This window comes from Maylandia zebra, linkage group LG16 (genome assembly GCF_041146795.1).
Source record: "Maylandia zebra isolate NMK-2024a linkage group LG16, Mzebra_GT3a, whole genome shotgun sequence".
Taxonomy (NCBI): domain Eukaryota; kingdom Metazoa; phylum Chordata; class Actinopteri; order Cichliformes; family Cichlidae; genus Maylandia; species Maylandia zebra.
The window spans coordinates 17,663,072-17,684,041 of record NC_135182.1 but is presented as its reverse complement, the minus strand read 5'-3'; the positions used below and the strand labels follow the sequence as shown (position 1 = coordinate 17,684,041).

General features: G+C 40.4%; 1 protein-coding gene and 1 long non-coding RNA gene across 9 annotated transcripts; one reads left to right on the top strand and one right to left on the bottom strand.

Moving 5' to 3' along the window:
- Nucleotides 1-228: 228 nt before the first annotated feature.
- On the top strand, nt 229-6,124 carry LOC143412947 (uncharacterized). 2 transcript variants are annotated; one of them, XR_013093466.1, is made up of 4 exons: nt 229-3,041; nt 3,761-3,860; nt 4,939-4,983; nt 5,542-6,124. It is a non-coding gene; the product is annotated as an uncharacterized LOC143412947 (long non-coding RNA). The 2 variants fall into 2 exon arrangements; XR_013093465.1 differs by having other exon boundaries at nt 229-3,860.
- An 8,616-nt stretch (nt 6,125-14,740) lies between these two features.
- LOC143412967 (uncharacterized) lies at nt 14,741-19,123 on the bottom strand. Of its 7 annotated transcripts, none has more exons than XM_076874953.1 (6): nt 17,410-17,577; nt 16,538-16,642; nt 15,758-15,782; nt 15,642-15,668; nt 15,384-15,550; nt 14,741-15,161 (listed from the first exon to the last, which is right to left on the bottom strand). In XM_076874953.1, exons 1-5 carry the CDS (start codon nt 17,450-17,452, stop codon nt 15,424-15,426), a joined length of 327 nt encoding a protein of 108 aa, XP_076731068.1. In that variant the 5' UTR covers nt 17,453-17,577; the 3' UTR covers nt 14,741-15,161; nt 15,384-15,423. The 7 variants fall into 7 exon arrangements, 4 of the variants coding, with proteins under 4 accessions (XP_076731068.1, XP_076731069.1, XP_076731066.1 ...); XM_076874954.1 differs by having other exon boundaries at nt 16,547-16,642; XM_076874951.1 differs by lacking the exon at nt 15,758-15,782.
- Nucleotides 19,124-20,970: the final 1,847 nt, after the last annotated feature.

Below are 20,970 nucleotides of genomic sequence, written 5' to 3'. Positions count from 1 at the left end.
TCGGCCAAAACTGACAATATGACTATTAAAAGTCTGAGTAATACTGTAATTTTCTGCTGCTCATTCCTGTGCAATATCCCATCTGTCCTCCCGTCATATTTCTTTTCAAGATTTTCTTATTTAATCACTAGTGTACATATATTTATAGATACATATATATATATATTTAGTCATCTTTTCTCTTTTACCACGTCTTTCAAATATTTTGCTCTTTACTATTTTTCTATTTTTTATTTTATTTTATTATATTTTATTATATTTTCTTCTACTGTACCATGCTGCTGAGTGACTGCTGCTCGTCAAACACATTTCATTGCAATGTTGACCCTGTGCTAACTTGCATATGACAAATAAAACTGAAAACTGATAAAACTGAAAACAGTAAAGGCAAAGGGAACACATCAAGTAAGGATTTCACACTCCCACTCACAACGGCACTTTCAAAGCATAAAGCCAAATGCTTCAAAATTTCATTTTGAAGCATTTTAAAAATGAATGTGTTTGAGTTTCATTGCTCCAAAGCAATGTTTTCATATAAGCAAGATAACAACCAGTTTGCAACCATGTAAGTACAGTCCTCTATTGTGAACAGACGTGTTGGCAATCTGTCTGCGTTTATAAATTAGACAACAGTTATTTGCAGATCTTCATCAATCTGCCTGAGAGTGATTGCAGTCAGTCTGAGTTGGACTGCAACTGTTTTGAGTCAGGTTGCCTCCAAGGAGGCAGTTTATTATTTTCCTTTCCTAGTTGGACAGATGGCTGTTGTTTTGTTTTTACTGTAGTGTGCTGGGCCATTAATGGCTCAGGGGCTGCAGCGTATCCGCGCCAACACCTAAGGCCAACGTGGAATCACCGGTCAGACTAACATAAAGAAAGAATCTGTTAAATTACACATTTGTATTCATTAAGTCACAGACAATGAAAACAAGCAGAAATCAAGATGTAATATTTTTATAATTTTATTGATGTTAAATTAAAGTCCCAGCTTAGTTATGTTATCAGTGCAAGTCACTTCAATCTGTATAGCACCAAAGGAAACAATGGTGTTTTCAAGGTGCTTCACACTGTAAGGTAACAACTTACAGTATTAAAAAGAAAACCCCAAAAGAACAAACCCCTCTGAGCAAGCACGAGGCGACAGTGGGAAGGAAAAACTGCCTTTTAAGAGGAAGAAACCTTCGACAGAACCAGGCTCAGGGCGGGGTGGCCATCTGCCGCGACCATTCCTGGGGATTTCAAAAATGACTTGATCTGATCTAAATGTAAAACTAGCTCATTTAAAGTGTCCAGTGAGTTTTAGAAAATATTTTGCTGTTGATATCACGATGTCACTATAAAGTGGAAACTTTGTTTCTTCCCTTACACCTCCCAAAAAATGCCCGCACCGATGAGAAGCACTTAGATATGCAACTTGGTTCTGTGAATATCTTTCTTTTGAAAGTTTTAACAATATCTTCATCAAGATCTTGGAAGTTTAATTGCCAGAATGTCACCAAAGATGCATGCTTCCATCTTTTACAGAGGGATTTGAAAACCCTCTCGCTGAGTTTCTTGAACTTCTCTGGTGGGATTTTGTCGTATCTGGCCCTGATTTCAGTCCAGATTTTCATGGTAAGCCGGTTGGAGATAGCTTCAGCACTTTCAATGCTGAAGACTGTGCCTGATTTTTTTGCAACCTGGGAAATCAGTCCTTCCACAAAGATTTCCACTGAAAATCTGCATCTTTCTTTCTTTTCATATGATTCCAGTCTATCAGTAACTGTTACTGCCAACAGGTGTTCTTGGAATACTGAAGTAGTTATGATATTAAATATTGGTTGTTCCATTAAATTCATTGAATCCTCCTCCCCACTCCTCCCCATTTTCAATGATATTAGTGACAATTTATGTAATTTGTCACAAATATCAGTGAAAATCGCATTAGCAATGCAGTCAAAATAATTCTGCACTTTTCGGTCTAAATGCAAATCCATCCCCTTGAATTTGTCCAAGAGTAGATCCAACAAACGTTTTTGGTGAGAATGAGGGCACTTTAAAAGTTTACCAAGCTTTGAAAGCACAGCCTGAATTAATGTCTCTAACCATCTTTCAAAGTCTGTTTTTTCAGGTGGCTCACAGTCTACAGAAGATCTGTGATGCTGTATCTTTTTATATGACTCCGTTTGACTTACGTTTGTTAACGGTGGGATGCTGGCTTCATGTTCAACACAGGATTTCTGCTGCTGGGGATCTGGAATTGGATTGTTTTCTGCTTTTGCAGCACTGTGTTGGTCAGCATTTTGACAGCTTTCTTCTGTGTTAGCTGTTTCTTGGCTGTTAGCATCTATATTCTGTGCTGTATCAAACTCCTGCTCAGCAGAATCGTCCAAAAATTTCACACGTGACAAAACCGTTTTGCCAGTAGTGGTGTGGACAGAACAGTTTTCATGTACAGGGGAGTTCTGGGAAGACCTCAGCGGTGATACTGCTAGTGACTGTTCACACAGGTCCATTACGTCCTCTACAAAACCTACAAGCCGCTTAGCGGTGACGCAATCCGGATAGCCTGCGGTAAGCTCTAACAACTGCTTGTTCGAAAAACTACTGACCAAGTTATCCAAGAGGGATACCAAAGCATGTACTGTAGAATTATCCCCATTGGTCTGAACTGTTTCATCATTTGTCATTGTGTTACAGTTCGAGCTTGCCATTTCACTTTTTTGTTTTTTATGTCTAAAATGTTGTTTTGTGTTAAACTCCGTGTTTGAACGTTTAAAGCGCTGCTGTCCCGCTGTGTGAATGCGTTTCAACTGAACAGCCAGGTCTATATATAAGGTCGGTTTAAGGTTTCTTTGTAACGTCACCTGACGTTTCTTTGTAACGTCACCAGTCAAAGGACTGGCCCGCCCCGTCATAACGAAAGGGGCGGGACAAATCTGTTGCTTAGCAACTGAAAAAAAGGCACACCGCGCTGAATGCTACATCCGGCCTGCGACGGTACACCGCCTCCGCACCACCGTTTAAACATGAAGTGTGGATGTTAGAAGATCCCAAATATGGTGAGCTACTGGGAAATTACTCACGTTTTTGTTCTTGAGAGTGAGCGATAATAAGCGACATTTTATTGAGAAATTACAGTAGTCTGTCTACAAAAACTACAAAAATGACCTAAATAAGACAGAAGTACACATTCATTTTTATCGTTTTGTCAACAACAGGGCGCATGAGGTTTGTTCAGTATTTGTTGTGTCTACAAGGCTCAGGCGCCCCCATGAAGTGTCTTATTTGTATAGTTGAAAGCATTATAAAGGAACGCAAAACTAAATTACATATAATTATAATTCTTGGCACTTTCTGGTGTGTGTGAGTTAGTGTTTCTCTTTTATGATTTGTGGGTCCAGCATCAAATTCAGAATCCTTCCCATCACACATGAGGTCTTGAATAATCATCTTATTTTAAAGACCTTGTAGTTTGATAGTTTGCTCTCAGACTGTGGGCTTCCTTGTGGTTTTTAGGATATTTAGAAGTAGAAGGGGATCATCCTTCTGTGGAACCAGCTCCCAGTTTGAATGCAGGAGACGGACACTATCTCTACTTTTAAGATTAAGTTTCAAAGTTACCTTTTTGCCAACGCATATAGCTAGGGCTGAATCAGGTGACCATGAATCCTCCCTTAGTTACCCTGGGACTACCCTGCTGGGGGATTCCCACCATGTGTTTATACACCTCTCTGCATTCAATAATTAGTTCTTGTTCATCTCTGGCTCTCGTCCACAGTGTGTCTTTTGTCCCCTTTTTCGTCTCCTCATCCCCAAAGGGTCGCAGCGGGCCGCCCCTCCCTGACCGTGGTTCTGCCAGAGGGTGCTTCCTGTTAAAAGTGAGTTGTTCCTTCCCACTGTATTGAGGTTTTTTCTTTTTAATTGTAGACTTTCTACCTTACAATCTATACCACCTCGAGGAGACTGTTGTTGTGATTCAGCTCTGCATAAATACAATTAAATCGAATTAAGTGGGTTCAGCTGTTTTGTGAAATAAATGTGAGTGACATGGTAAGTAATAGCCTGCATGTAACTCATGGTAAGAAGAGCAATATCGCCCCCTCCTGGTTCAACCTTTTTTTCTTTGCAGTAATCTTTCCAATAATAATACATATGCACTAACCTCATGCTTGCTGTTAACAATAGCCTAAAGACACAAAATCAAGTTTAGTTTTTTCCTTAAGTTTATGTTTTTTTTTATATGGTTGGCATTTATTTTGTTTCTTTTTAATAATTAAATTGATTCTATTGATTGTTTGCCAAGCACTGAGGTCTCTGCTTAGACTGTGCTACTGGGATCACTGATTTAAAAATGAGGCAAAAGCACCAAAGTTGTGCTCAAAAATAGTACAGTGAGCTACAACCTGTTGCTGTAGTAATTCTAACACACTTATTGTTTTTAAATACATACATGTTTAGTTCTTTTAAACCTAATTATATATATTTTTTGCAAAAGTGTCACCTAAACACCCAAATATACGTAATTCAAAACTTACTTTAATTATTACCCATTTGGCTGGTAACATGGACCCAGTCTGATGGATAGTTACTGAACAGATAGTCTTTTCTTTAAAGGCTGCATTCAGAGCAAATCATTGTAAAAACAAGACAAGTAATAACTATAATACTAAACTACAATAGAGAGAAAATCCAGTAAATATAATTATATTATGTAAAAAATATACAAATATTTACCTCTAATTTAAAAAGACATTACAAGGGTACTAGTTTCATTTTAATCTCAACATAATCTAAATTGACACTAAATCAGTTTAAATATTACAGCTGAAGGTGATTTTAATAAATGTACTGCTGCTTGACTTTGTTTTACTACTGCAGTATAATTTATCATGTACAAAAGCTCCAAATGTTGTTTCTCTGACTTAATGTTCTGATGACGTTTGTGTTACTTTGCAGGAAATAGTCAGGACCCAGATGAACCTGTGCTGGAATTCAGTGTGGGTGAGTAATATGAGCATTTATGAAGGCTGTCCATGACCTGTAATTAAATTTAGCGTCATTAGTGCCACTCATTGCAAGTGACAGTGCACATGCTTTCAGCATGGAGTCTGCTCTTATGGTAGCAAAATAAATTCAGAAAATCTCCATCAAAAAGCAGCTCAGCAGCAGAAATATATATGGTCAGCTGGTTGTGAGTTAATGAGCATGTGAAATCAGTGTGAACATTTTGAAACAACAACTCTCCAACCTCGTAATTGTAAGACTGCCTGTGCAGCCACAGGAGCCTTCAGAGAGTCTTCCTGCTTGTCTCTTGGGTTGATTTGCTCGTGTTTTCTCACCCAGTCAATGACTGTAAAAGGGCTGGACTAATTGGAGGCAGGTGTAATTGATTGCACTGATATGCTAGTCTACTTATAGCCCACATTACAAACACTGCTGTGTTATTTTGTCTCTCAGTGCAGGTATGTAATGTGACAAAACCTCTAATGATCTGATATGTTTGGGATGGATGGGCTGTGAATTATATAGTGAATTGTCTTATTTTGTCGCTCTGTGCAGGCTTTCTACTTACAGGGTGGTGGATCTCAGAGGACAATTGCTACCCCTGTTGAAGTGAACAACGTGTGGAGTGCAACTGGCTTTGTGGCATAGCTGGCTCTGGCCTTGGACTGTGTGTTTTTACTTTGTACCTAAATGGGACACTGGACTTTTAACTACTATTCATTGTGTTTATAAATAAAATTTTAGAATTTTATTGACTGTCATCTTTTTGCCCACGGTGGAGACGGTTGGTCAGACCTAGAATCTGTGTGCGTGTGTGTGTGTGTGTCTGTGTGTGTCATCAGCAGGGTTTTGCATAAAAGAGTGTGAGCAGGTCAAAAGGTCAATTCATTTATTGTAGTTTTATGGCAGCACCCTCTAGTGGCCTTGAAGCAAACAGTCTCCTAACTAAGCCATGGCATCTCTGGTCTCTCCTACTTTTGTGTGCTCTGCTGGAGGAGCAGCATTGGATCTAGTGATACTGAGTAAGCTGATTAGGACAGGCCTGGAGAAATGTGGTTTGCATGAAGTATCAGGAAAAAAACAACCTTGTATTGTAAAATAATAATACACGAATAATAAATACTTTTCATGACATTCAGATTTCTGGACTCACGAGTTCATAGAACATTAATGTTACGAAACATTGAGAAGTCTTAAAACTACATTGTATACTTATTATTTACTTTAATCAGATTTGACTGGTATTTTTAAACATTAAGTTTTTGTTCCTTCAACTATTGTATTTAAGCTTATGACTCACTCACAGTATGTTTATATAACTGCCTAAAAAACGGTGAGGATGTGGCCGCAGTGGCTGAGAAGCAAGAACTTTGCTTTTTCTTTTTTTTTTCTTTTTTTTTTTTTTAATTGGGAAGCATAAATGAACATACCAGAAAACCCTGCACGAAGGAGCCATATTTGTTTTTTGTGTGTGCATAAGATGACGCTTTAGTATTATTACACATATGATAAGGATGTTAGCATGCAACACACAAACTCAAGTGGTGTTGCCAAGATAGTTGCTGACTGGCAAGAAACTTCTAGAAGAAATCTGGTGACAGTCCAAAGCACAAATTAGATATTCACTGAGATATTCAACATCTCTTTATCTCAGTCGGTGATCCCCACATGCTTCAAAGAGTCCATCATTGTTCCTGTCCCGAAGAAACCCCACCCTGCTTCTCTCAATGACTATCGCCCTGTAGCCCTCACCTCAGTAGTGATGAAGTGCTTTGAACGCCTGGTCAGAGACTTCATCATTTCTTCACTACCAGACACACTGGACCCACTACAGTTCGCTTACCGTCCAAATCGTTCCACAGACGATGCCATCTCTCATCTCCTCCACACATCACTCACTCACTTGGACACTAGAAGGGGGAATTATGTTAAAATGCTCTTCATAGACTACAGCTCTGCATTTAACACCATAATTCCCTCCACACTCACCACCAAGCTGGAGCATCTGGGACTCAGCTCATCTATGTGTTAGTGGATCTCCAACTTCCTAACTGGCAGACCACAGGCAGTAAGGATGGGCGGACATGTCTCAGCCTCCACCACTCTCAGCACTGGAGCCCCCCAGGGGTGTGTTCTGAGCCCCCTGCTGTACTCTTTGTACACATATGACTGTGTGGCCACTACCAGCTCCACCACCATCATCAAGTTTGCTGACGACACCGTCGTGGTGGGCCTGATCTCTGATAACAACGAGACGGCCTACCTGAAGGAGATTAGGAATCTGGAGAACTGGTGCCAGAGGAACAACCTCCTTCTAAACGTCAGTAAGACAAAGGAGCTGATAGTGGACTTCAGCACTAAGCAGGAGAGGAACTACCAGACCCCCGTCATCAACGAGTGCCCAGTGGAGAGAGTGGACAGCTTCAAATACCTCGGAGTTCACATCACGCAGGACCTGTCATGGTCCTGTCACATCAACACCGTGGTGAAAAAGGCCCGACAGCGTCTCTACCACCTCAGACGCTTGAGAGACTTCCAACTGCCCTCCAAGGTGCTCAGGAACTTTTACTCGTGCACCATAGAGAGCATCCTGGCGGGAAACATCTTAACCTGGTTCGGGAACAGCACCATGCAGGACAGACGAGCTCTAGAGAGGGTTGTGCGGTCAGCTGAGCGCACCATCCGCTCCGAGCTCCCTGACCTGCACTCAATCTACAGCAGGCGGTGCTGGACCAAGGCCAGGAAGATGGTGAAGGACCTCAGCCATCCCAACAACAGACTGTTCTCTCTGCTGAGGTCAGGAAAGCGATTCCACTCCCTGAAGACCAACACAGAGAGACTGAGGAGGAGCTTCTTCCCGCAGGCGATACGGTCTCTCAATCACACCACCACACAGTACTGACCCACACATGTGGTTCTTACACACACACTGGACTTTCTGGACTTTGGTTTTGCACAACACTGGTCACTATATTCTTCATTTCCGGTTAATACTTGTACAGCTGCTGTTATTGTGTATATATTTATTTATATTTAGATTTCTTCATACATTCTTATATAGTTCTATATTGTGTATTGTGTATTTTGTTGTACAGTTATTTTATTTTCAACTTTAATTTATATACACTCAACAAAAATATAAACGCAACACCTTTGTTACTGCTCCCATTCCCCATGGGATGGACGTAGAGACCTAAAATTCATTCCAGATACACAATATAACCATCCCTCCCAAACAGTGGTCACAAATCAGTCCAAATGTGTGGTAGTGGGCACATCTGCTATATTGAGATAATCCACCCCACCTCGCAGGTGTGCCACATCAGGATGCTGATCTGACATCATGAGTAGTGCACAGGTGTACCTCAGACTGCCCACAACAAAAGGCCACCCTGGAATGTGCAGTTTTTTGCGCTATTGGGGGTCTGGGGACCCAGAACCGGTCAGTATCTGGTGTGACCACCATTTGCCTCATGCAGTGCAACACATCGTCGCATGGAGTCTATCAGATTGTCAATTGTGGCCTGTGGAATGTTGGTCCACTCCACTTCAATGGCTGTGCGAGGTTGTTGGATATTCGTGGGAACTGGTACACGCTGTCGTATACGCCGGTCAAGCACATCCCGAACATGCTCAATGGGTGACATGTCCGGTGAGTATGCTGGCCATGCAAGAACTGGGACATTCTCAGCTGCCATCTGCCCTGAACAATGTGAACCATGATTCATCCGTGAAGCGCACACCTCTCCAACGTGCCAGACGCCATCGAATGTGAGCATTTGCCCACACAAGTCTGCTACGGCGACGAGCTGGAGTCAGGTCAAGACCCCGATGAGGACGACGGGCATGCAGTTGAGCGTCCCTGAGACGGTTTCTGACAGTTTGTGCAGAAATTGTTTGGTTGTGCAAACCAATTGTTCCAGCAGCTGTCTGAGTGGCTGGTCTCAGACGATCTTCGAGGTGAACCTGCTGGATGTGGAGGTCCTGGGCTGGTGTGGTTACACGAGGTCTGCGGTTGTGAGGCCGGTTGGATGTGCTGCCATATTCTCTGAAACGCCTGTGGAGACGGCTTATGGTTGAGAAATGAACATTCAATGCACGGGCGACAGATCTGGTTGACATTCCTGCTGTCAGCATGCCAATTGCACGCTCCCTCATTGCTTGTGGCATCTGTGGCATTTTGCTGTGAGACAAAACTGCACATTCCAGGGTGGCCTTTTGTTGTGGGCAGTCTGAGGTACACCTGTGCACTACTCATGATGTCAGATCAGCATCCTGATGTGGCACACCTGTGAGGTGGGATGGATTATCTCAATATAGCAGATGTGCCCACTACCACACATTTGGACTGATTTGTGACCACTGTTTGGGAGGGATGGTTATATTGTGTATCTGGAATGAATTTTAGGTCTCTACGTCCATCCCATGGGGAATAGGAGCAAAAACAAAAGTGTTGCGTTTATATTTTTGTTCAGTGTATGAAGACGTGGATTCTCCTTTTCACATGTTAGCATGTTGTTTGGCCAGCTGTGGCTTACATTACCACAGCTGTGATAAAATTATCAGGAGTACTTCTATGTCTATGAGGGGAAAGCTTTCCTTGTTTACATATAATATAATAATGATACAGATAATGAAAGTCAGACAAAGTGGATCATGTCTTTTACAAAGTGCATAAATAAATCAAGCAGATTTTTTTTCGGTTGTGGTTTCTGAGTTGTGAAATGTCTGCAGCTCCGGAGTGGACTGTATTTGATTTGTCACATTGAAAGAGGGCCAGAAAATTACATAATCAGTGAAGCCAAACACATGTCTCTTTCCTAATATGGGCAATGTCTTTAGTAAAACTCAGCTGTAAGCATGTCTCCAGGCTCTGAATTGAAGGATTTTAGCACACAATGTTATGTGTTTTCAAACTCACAAAATCATATTTTACGTTCTTGAAGCAATAACCACGTGAAACTGAAGTTTAAATACTTTTCTTCCCTACATCCTGTGTGCAAGAGTCAATTATAGCATCATTTGGAGAGTTATATTTCATTTAGCATGTTATCGCATATCTGAAGGGGACCTAAAATAAAGCACAGTTCAGTCAGAGGGTCTCTTATTGATTGAAATCAACTTTTCCTGCTTTTAGGAGATAACTGAAAGTATACATGAAAGTGCCTTATCTTTTATAACCACAGGTTTTTTTTTATAATGGGTGTTTGTGTAAACTGTGTGTCACAGAAATAAAAGGCTGCTGTGGCGTGATGGTTCTTCGTAGTGGTCTGACACCGAGGGCAGAGGGGCTGCTCTGAGATCCTTCCCTTGCTAGCATGTGAAAAACCGGTTGAGCTGTTCGTCTTGTTTCATTAACGGGAATAAGTCTCTAAAGCAGCGGGGCCTGTGGAAGCGCAGACCCAACACTTTCCAGTAGCATAAGATTTTTTGCCAAGAAGTGCGACAGCAAAGAACTGATTGTCCAAATATAAGTTTCCTTACTTTTTCTATGAAGTTTATATGTTTGTAAAAATAAAGTAAACCATCTGCTCTAAACAGGTTTACATAGACTCAAGATTCCTTTTATCATTTTCTTGAAAATGTGTTTTTGGGGTGTTTTGCAAAACTAACTTTCCTCAGTCACACACTTTTTTCCTTCAGTTAAAAAACTTGTAGATCTGGCATATTGATCGATCACAGGTTTGATAGCTTATCTCTGGACAGTCAGCTTAAAGAAGAATTTGCAAAGTTCATTGTATTTATTTAAGATCATTTTTGACAGCCACAGCTGTGACACATCAATGATTTTTATAAGATATTTATCACAGACTGACAGAACTACGAGAAACACCTTTTAGTTATCGTCCTTTTTAGTCGTCTGAAAAGTTCATATAAAAGCAGAGGTTTCTCTGTTTTAAAGACACAGAACATTTTTAAGACACAATCACACAAGTAGATATTTCAAGAAGACAGTGTAAACAAACATTTAGGGGCTGTGGTTTCACATGTTGCTCCACCTATCATGCGTTAGAGTCACCTTCCAGTAAGTTTCCAGGTCACTTACCCAGTATATGTACTCAGACTGGAACCAGTATGTTTGAGATTCATACAACCAGAAAACTGTCTCCTCTGTTTATTGTGTGAATTCACACTATTGAGATCCTGTTTCTCTTTAAACTTTATTCTACCTTATTCTAGTTGCTCCGACCTTTGCTGGTTAACTACTCCCTCCGTTTTCAGCCGATTTCCACCATTTAAACTTGAATCTGTTCTGCTCCCTGTGCTAATGCCAGCTGTATCTTTTGGTGGTCATACCTTTCATACTTTTTGAGATATTACAGTTTTTGCCCGTTGCTTGAACACTACAAACCCATGCTTAGACTAAAGTAACACAACTTGAAGCTTTTGTTACCATACCTCAAACACATGTACCCCTACCTTAAACAAAAGCGCTGCTTTGCACCCTAGTTGCAATTATGCAACACACTTACTCCTTTATGCAACACACATGGTCCTGCATGCTACACTCTATTTCATACATAAGACACTTTGTTCACAAAATGAAATTTCAGGGTGCCATTTGGAAAACACATGTACCCAAAATACAAAACACATCGGGTAATTGCAACCACTCAAATACACACCTGAAGGCACTTACTTGTAAAACTGAACACCAATTAGCCAACTACAAAAAGCCCTCAGTTTAGCCAATTCAAGAACTTTGCAAGCATGGATGGAGGGAGAGCAAGAGGAGGAGGAGGAGGAGCAGGTCGATGTCGAAGTCGAAGTCGAAGAGGCCATGCACGGACCCATATTTCTGATGATATAAGAGCAACTTTGGTGGACCATGTCATCAACCATGGCCTGACTATGAGGGAAGCTGGGCAGAGAGTCCACCCACATCTAAGCTGCTTCACAGTGGCATCTGTAATAAGAACATTCCGACTAGAAAACAGGTCTGTCTTCACCTCTCTACCTTCTACTCCACTCAGATGGTTTTTATAGCACTGTTCTACAGTATATACCATTACCATATCAAGTGTACAGGGTATTGCAGGGTGCTAAGGCTCCTTTTGCAGCCAAAGTGGTAGTTTCTGTGAAACATAGCATGATTACTTATATTGAAGTACAGTGGATGACACAGTACATACAGTAAAGTACTGTAAGAAAAATAAGCAAAGCGATGACAATATGTGGTTGTATTTCTCTAGACTGACTCGAAGACCTTCTGGGGGAGGACGCCAACGCCTGTTCACACAACAGCAGGAACTTGCCGTTGTGGACCTAGTGAGGGCAGACAATGCCATCCGTCTCCACCAGCTACGAAAGCAAATACTTGCAGACAGGCAAGTGTTCAACAGCATAAACCATGTGAGCATCACCACCATCAGACGCATCTTGGGAAAACACAGCATCACCATGAAGCAGCTCTACAGAGTCCCATTTGAGAGGAACAGTGACAGGGTCAAAGGACTTTGAGCTGAATATGTATGGGTAAGTGTAACTGTCCTTTACATGTACAATACAGTATTGGTGAAATCCAGTAGCAGCTGAATATGTACCATATCAGTACCACATGGATCCATTCTGAGAGCTACACAGGTACCTGTGTGATGGGGTTCTGTATGTGTAGCACTGTAGTACAGTAATATGTTCTCTTGGCCATGGATGGAGTTGCACAGCCTCATGAATTCATTTTCATTGATGAAGCTGGATTCGACCTGTGCAAAACAAGACGACGGGGTCGTAATGTCATTGGTCAAAGGCAATTGTGCACGTCCCAGGGCAGCGCAGGGGAAATGTCACATTGTGTGCCGCCATAAGCCTTCGAGGGCTTCTGCATCATCATGCAAAACTAGGTCCATACAACAGCCAACATATACTCACATTTCTAGATGCTCTCCATAACATAGTTGTACAGACCAGATCAGCCCAGGTTTGTTTCCATCAGGCTGCTCTGGTCCAGGCCTGGTTCTCCAACCACAACCAACTTGAAGTGGTATACTTGCCCCTTACTCACCATTTTTAAACCCTATACAGGAATTTTTTTCGGCTTGGAGATGGCGTGTATATGACCGCCAACCACATGCCCGCATGCCTCTTCTGCAGGCAATGGAACAGGCCTGCGGCGACATTCAGGTGACAGCAATCCATGGATGGTTTCGACATGCAAGAGGATATTTTCCCCGGTGCCTAGCGAGAGAAGACATTGCTTGCGATGTCGATGAGGTCCTGTGGCCAGACGCCAACAGACGGCGGGATCCATGAGCCCACGTATGCACAATTGTCATGATTTTTTGTGTTTACAGTATGGTGTTTTTTCTATTACTGTATTATGGTGTTTTTTGGTTTTTTTTGCTTTCTCTGAATTCATGGTAAATGGCCTGCATTTGTATAGCGCTTTACTCAGTCCCTAAAGACCCCAAAGTGCTTTACACTACATTCAGTCATTCACCCATTCTCATGGTACTGCAATGTACAATACTGAGTAGGCCTATTTGTTGTTTTGGTTGTTTGAAAATGTGTCTCCTGAAAATATGCCTTCTGAATAAACAATGAAAGACTGCAGTGTTTTATATAAAGTAGAATAGTGTGCTCCCCCTGATCTGTAAGTGTTTGCATATGATGCAAGTATGTGTCATTTTGTCAACAGTTACATTTTGACAAAGGAATGTTAGGTTTTGACAGCAGAGTTTAGGTTTTGAGAGTTTCAATTTGGCACAGATGTGAATGGTATATTTCCCAGTGTTGTGTCGTGTGTACCCAGAGGTTGCCCTTTGTTACAAATTAAAGTCTACAAATCAATGACATCACACTGGCCTATGTTTATTCAGTCTATGATTACATGTCAGTGAGATCTTGGAGCTGCCAGCATGCAAAGCTGCAGCTTTAGAATTTAGGCTCTAATCCTTTTTTCCACCATTTTTTTTTTATTTTTCTTCTTCCTTTGTTTCTCAGACATGTATAATTTTTTTTTTTTTTTTTTTTTTTTTTTTTTTTTTAAATCCCATCATTTCCTCTTATTGTCCCTTTACATACTCTTTGCCTCGCTCCAGTCTACTGCCAGAGTTTCAGTATTTTATTCACTTAATAGCAGGACAGAATACCACGTGACTGTGGCCTTGTGTTATACCCTCTCTGCTGCAGTGATGCTGCAGACAAACACAAACATCGTGATCAGACATTTAAGAAAAGCCTCTTACAGATGAAGGTCTGTGTCTCTTGACCTAAACACATAATCAAGTTAAATCTAATTTATGTTCATCAGTGCCCCTCACACTGTAACTTAAAGTAATACATTTGTTACTGGTTAATTACAGAAGCACGTTTGTGAGCATAAAGATGTAAGCCTTGGACCATCGGGATGAAATGTGGTTGGGAAACTTAACAAGCATTGATAAAGCTTCATCAGTAGTTCGAACAATGCCTCAAAACCTTCGCTCACCACAGGTGGTTAGCAGACTGTGGTTGTACCATGCAGCCTAATAACATGCAGTAAATTGCAGGTTAAAGCAGTCTGCTTACACATTGTTAAACGAGGGAAGGGAACTAATGTGGCTGTCACATGACCCTTTTGTCCCATTTCATCCCAGCATTTGATTAAATTGCTGCTCACTACTTAAAACTGATCACATAAAACTATTTTTCTTCATCTTTTAATGATTACCAAAGTCTGTGAATCCCCAAATTGTTCAGTTGTTCTTTTTGCTCCCTATGAGGTCACTTTTACCATGTGACAAAAACAACACCCCACTGTACACACTTGAGCCACCAGCAACTTTATAAATCCCCAATAAAAAGCTGACAGGTTGCAATGATGTTCCAAATAACTTATTAAGAAAACAACTAAATACACAGAAAATATTATGAAAACTGGTTTATTTTATATCTCCTAGTTTGAAGTGAAGCAATAAAAACATGTATAAAACATCACAAACTGTAATATTATACAAATGCTTACGTCCTGCTGATGCAATGGAGACATCTTCCAGTGACAGTCTTCATCCGTGTGAGTGTGAGGAGGCTCCTAAACCCACCGACACAGAAGTGCATGTTCACAACTCCCTCTGTGCAGGTGGGGTCAGGGCCCTCCTCACCCTGGGTGAAGAGGGGTGGTGCTGTGGCCAGTCAGGTATGAAGTGCTGAGAGTGGATCTTTGGTCCTCTGTGCAGCTCTGTCCACTCTCAGCTGCCCTGCAAAGCAATAACACGAGAAAGACGTCATTTTAACACAAAACAGCATTTCCATTGTTGGTAGCTGCAGCATGTTGTTAAAATGCAATTTTAAACTCAACATATACACAATAACTATAAGTAAACTTAAACCTACAGTACTGTAGGACGATGATTTACACCAGCTATTGGAAGGATTTAGTCTTCAAGACAGTTTGTAGCCAATGTGAGGTGATAACTTACATAGCTGGAACACAGCACCACTCTCCAGTTTGTCATTTGGTCATCCATCCTTCTCATCGGGTTGGGGTAAGGCTGTCTTCTGGGTGGAGTATCTCTCTGTGTTAGCTCCGTCCTGGGCGTTGAGTGTCTGAAGTGCTGAATGCTGGGAGAGGACAAGTGTAAAGCACCTGAAGACAAAAAGACAAAGAGAAAAGCATGAATTCACAGATCACAGAGTTGTTCACTTTACTTTTCTTCTGTTATGTGTTTTTACCTTACCTCTGATCCCTGAGCCACAGGCTATACCTTATGTAAAAACAAGAGACTACAGTCAGTTCACGACATCATTTTAAACCTTTTCTACTTATTTGTGTTGACATTAAGTACGGACTTACCTTTGTCCTGCATGGTGAGCTAGAGCTTGAGAAAAAAATGTTAGTCATTTACAAACACTGCAAAGGCCAACTTAAACATTTAAAGCTTAAAAACAAGTTCTAACATAATCTAGTCAGAGTCGCTGTCATCAAGTGAAAGGTTAAAAGGCCTTTCCCAGAAGCGTCTGACACCAACAGAACCCGAGGATGTTGAAGGGCCATAAAACGTGTCATCACTTACCTTGCACCTCTTTGCACTTACCTCATCAGTGCAGGTGTCGTCTCCGCTTCTCTTTGCTGAGGAGGTGAGAGCTGAGGTTGAAGGAGAAGCTGAGAGAGTAGCGGAAGAAGGAGCAGGAGAGGAAGGAGCTGAGGGAGCAGGGGAGGAAGCAGCTAAGGGAGCAGGAGAGGAAGCAGCTGAGGGAGGAGCAGAGGAAGCAGGAGAAGCTAAAGGATCACCAACCGGGAAGAGTGGGGCGTTGGCCTGGCCGAAAGGCGGCATGGCGAACGGGGCAGCACCTGGAGCAATAGGATGTTGCCAATCGTGCCAAAACGGCTCTGGAGGGAGCTCCTGGATGAGAGGGGAATCAGCTCTCTCATCCATGGTGTCATACCCCGAGTCGTCACTAGGCCAATCGGCCCACTCTTCTGAGTTGTTCCAGTCAGAGGAATTGTCAGTGTCTTCACTCACCTCTTCGACGTCCTCAGGTATGTAGGGAGGGTACTCACCTTCCTCTTCACTGTCATCAGGATCCTGTGCTTCAGGAGAAGAGGGTGAGGATGGGAGAGGGATATACTCACCATACTCACCTTCACTGACACGCTCGGTATCAGAGTCATCCAGGATCCTGATGACCTCTGGAAGGCCTTCTTCTGCAGGACGCTCAACCACGTAGTCGAGACGACCTGTGAGGAAACAAGTTTAAAATAACATTAAGAATGTAATAAACATCAAGTGCTAAAGGAACAGAGCTACATCTGTTAGTTTGAGCAGACGATGAGAGAAAAGCATTTTAGGCTACATTTATGTCAGACTGAATGACACTTCTACTTGTTCATGCAAGCAAAAAACAGCTAAGTCAACTAAGTTCACATCATTAACTGCTATATAATAAGATATAGTAGTGGCATAACATAAGGATACCATTATTACTACTGTACTATGATTACTGTTTTCATATTCTTTTTTATATTCATTTATTTTTGTTATTTTTTATTATCATGTTTTGTAGCAGGGGAAAAGTTATAGTTTATTTCAATAAAGCCTTTGATCCAAGAAGAACAGGATGTTAGGAAGGGACCGGGATCTGGTGTGTTTACACCTGTGTGTTCTGACGTCATGACATGCTGAAGATGCTGTTACCACAGAGACTGATTTTGGGGCATTTTACAAATTTTAGTCCGTTAAGCTATTTTTAACCAAATCATTAAAAAAGTGTCAAATTTGAAGCCTTCAAATCAAAGTAACACCTTTTTTTTCAAATTCATACACCAGTCGTTAATAATTTCTACACCTCTCCCGGAAAATTTAAAGCATACAAACAATTTACGGGGAAAAATATTGGAATAAGCATATTTTGATAACATTAAAACTTGATATTCACACTGGAACTTGTTAAATTATTACAGTCATTTAGTAGCTCTTAAAATAACTGAAGAAATGTTAAAAGTACCTGCAGCGAAGTCCAGGGGGCTGTCGAGTCCACGACGAGCCATCTTCAGGCTTTGCTGTATGAAAAACAAGTACAAACAATCCAAAGATGAAGTACTTGTTGTGGCGAGCAAGTCAAATCCGCTTTCAGTAAATATTTTCCCGAAAACTTAACTTTCCACAGGCTGAGGTTGGAGCAGGTCAAAACAAGTCCAATAGCAAGTGTAAAGGGACGAATGGAACCTTGTGCAGCATTTATATACCCTCCGCAGGCCATGGTTACGGTTGCCAACATTTTTCTTTTAAAAGCTAACAATAACTTAGCGTTCTCGCTACTCACTATGCTGTTAAACAGCTATATGTTAGCAATGACAACATTTAACAATGCTAGCCGTGCTGATTAGCCTTAGGATTGCTTGAGGTTGTTTCCAGCTCTAGTGGTCATAAGCGAACTTAGTTCTGTGCCAGCTTTTAGCACGAAAATCAATCTTGTAAAGCTCACTATTAAACTGACAAAGCCTTAGAGCCTAGAAACTATGATACTTACAACTGTGCTATGTTTGTCTCATAGCATATAGCAAGACCCCATAACTGACCTTTGACCTCTTCTCAAGATTAGATAATGCTATATAGAGCTATTTTAACACTATGTTTCTTACTGCCATTGTTTGACAACATATAAGCATAAAGGAAATGATATATGGAGATTCTAAATATCAGGTTATTATGACTTTATTATAAACTTTACAGTAACAGTTCAGAACTATTAAGCAAGCTTAGTTTTGGAAAAATCCCATTTGTGATCAAAACTTTTTACTTTATATTTATTACTAAATAATTCAATAAATTATACTCAAGTACTGAATAGTCACAAAAAATAGTAATTATGCTGAAAATTATGTTAAAGTGGTTTTCGACTGAGCATATAAACAAAAGCCTGGGAAAAAGTTCTGTTGAACAACACACATATGTTACCAATATTGTAGCCGGTGTTATTTAATAATTTGTTTTATTTTTGATACAATTTCAAACTTTATTAACCTTTTCAATAAAACAAAGTCTCAGATTTAATTATTCTGAAACTAAGTTTAAGCTTCCCAGAACGTTTTGTTGCAAGTTACATTACTGATATAAGAAATATAAAATGTTTGTATTGTTCACCCACAAGTGCAGTCTCTGGCTCAAACACAGAAGCTTGATATGTTTGGTTGTCAGTCCAGACATTCCTAAAGAAAGTTGTCCTTCTTCAGCTCCAGACCTTTCTAGATAAAAATGGCATTAGTGAAGTATTTCAGTCTGGTTTTAAAAACGCACCACAACACTGAAACTGCTCTTGTAAAAGTTTTTAATGACCTTTTAACTTTTCTGACTTGGGAGATTTTGCCATTTTAATACTGTTAGACCTCAGTGCTGCATTTGATGGGATTCTTATCGCTCGGCTTGAGCACTGTGTCAGAATCAAAGGGACTGCTTTGGAGTGGTTTAAATCTTACCTGTCCAACCAAAGTTTTTCTGTTAGATTGGGGGAAACATCGTCCTCAGAAGCCTCACTTTCTTGTGGGGTCCTCAAGGAGTCCAATCTTGGTCCAGTTCTCTTTTCTATTTATATGCTCCCCATGGGTTCAATTTTTTGAAAAACATGGGATCTCATTCCATTGCTATGCAGACAACTCACAGATTTACCTGCCACTGAAACGTGAATCTGTGAGTCGTCTGAAGGGTTTGCTAGATTGTTTGGAGGATGTTGAGGATGGCATGGATGGCTTTTAACTTCCTTAACCTAAATGAACAGAAAACAGAGGTGATTGTGTTTGGTCCCTGTGACCGCTGTGACTTTGGCCCTTTAGGAATTCATAATAATAATAATAAAAACCTTTGCAAGGAACCTAGGAGTGTTTTTTTTTTACTCTAATCTAATGTTTGATAAACAGATTAATGCTGCCTTTGCTGTAACTGCTCCTAAGCTCCCTTCACGTCAGGACTTCCCCAACATTGGACACTTTTAACTGACCATTCATCCTCCTCTTTCTCTCATTTTTTACATTCATCAGGTCCTCAGAGTACTCGTTCCATCTTCCCAACACACTCTTTTCACTGTTTAGCACATTTCCATCTTTATCCATCTTACTCCACAAATAGTCTTTTCCTTCGGGGCCGACAAACTGACAACTTTCAACATAATCCATTTGATTTCCAGCTTCAAACTCGTGATAATGACGGACACTCTCTTCACCCTGAAACAGCATTCATGAAATCTTCCTTCAAGATTACAACTACTTGATTTACAGTGGAGTGAAAAAGTCTTTGGCTTCTTCCTTATTTCCTTTTTTTGTATGTTTTTCACATGTGAAAGTTTCAGATCAATAAACAAATTTAAATATGAGGCTATTTAAAAAAAACAAACATCAATCATCCAAACAATTTATTCAAAAAATGGAATTTTGAAACAAGTGAGCTGTAAATACAAAATTGCAGTTGCACTAAAACACATTTTTGCATTGTCCAACTTTCTTATCTCTCGTCTGCTCTCACAGTGAGTCACACACATTTGTATTTACAGAGCACACTTTGACAAGTAGTCTAAACTCTGGGTGAAGTGTGTGATCACACCGAGTCCCAGCTGGTTTGAGGAGCAGACTGAGTCTCTGCAGGGTTTAAACTCAGTCCCTGGAAAACAGACACAGTCCAGTTATATCTGGATGAAAACTGTCTCTGTGAAGGCAGTTTTGTTTTTGTTAACACTCCCTCAGAGAGGGACAGCTGGTTCATGTTTATTTAATCCCATTATCCAAAGACACTTCTACATCATCATCCACAGTTATGGGTCAATGACAATATCAAATAACAAGATCAGAATAACAACCTTAGGATTATTGAGATTTGTACTTACTGTGGTTTCATCCATCTGAGTTTTGTTCCCTAAAATGAGAGAAGAAAGTCAATTTCAGTTTTGTTTTAAAATTCAAAATCATTCAATCTTAAATGTACCTTTATGTCTTGTCCTTATATTGACTGTTGCAGCAGTTATTAAAAGCGCTGCTAATCCCACAGAGACAACAATGAACCTCAAAGAAACAAAAAATCTGTCAAACACAAAAAATGTGATTATTAAAATTATTTGGTTGCAGTTTTCTGTTCCGTGTAAATTCCTTTCTTTTAAAAATGTAACAGCATTTTATTAATAAATGTGCAAATTTCTGTGATATGATTTGTATTTAAAAGTATTTATATACAAAGTTAAAGTGAGTTTTCATTTGCATATCATTTCAAAAGCTCAAATAAATTTAAAATAAACAGATATTTATGCAACCAGCTTAATCTTCAGTCCTGCTTTTGAAGGACTCTTCATTGTTGGGGTTGTTTCTGATTTTGTGCTTATTTCAGTTTTTCTGGCTGGATTCTTTGTTGTTTTTGTGTCACCTGAATAAATGAAAAAGTAAAAGCACAAAAGTTTTTCATGTTTCTCATCTGATGTAAACATGAGAAACAATATTCTACTTTCACACTTGAAATATTTAAGTAAATGTTTGATGTGATTTTACTTATATTAACAGCTGATTTTGATCTCAGCTGTTTCCTCACC

Bases quoted from the DNA above. Each gene is read 5' to 3' on its own strand.
- LOC143412967 (XM_076874951.1), bottom strand. From the start codon at position 17,452: ATGGCTCGTCGTGGACTCGACAGCCCCCTGGACTTCGCTGCAG. The intron at 16,643-17,409 runs GTACTTTTAACA...GTTTCCTCACAG, and splicing joins CCCCCTGGACTTCGCTGCAG to GTCGTCTCGACTACGTGGTT. The intron at 15,669-16,537 runs GTGAGTATATCC...TTTTTACATAAG, and splicing joins TGTCAGTGAAGGTGAGTATG to GTATAGCCTGTGGCTCAGGG.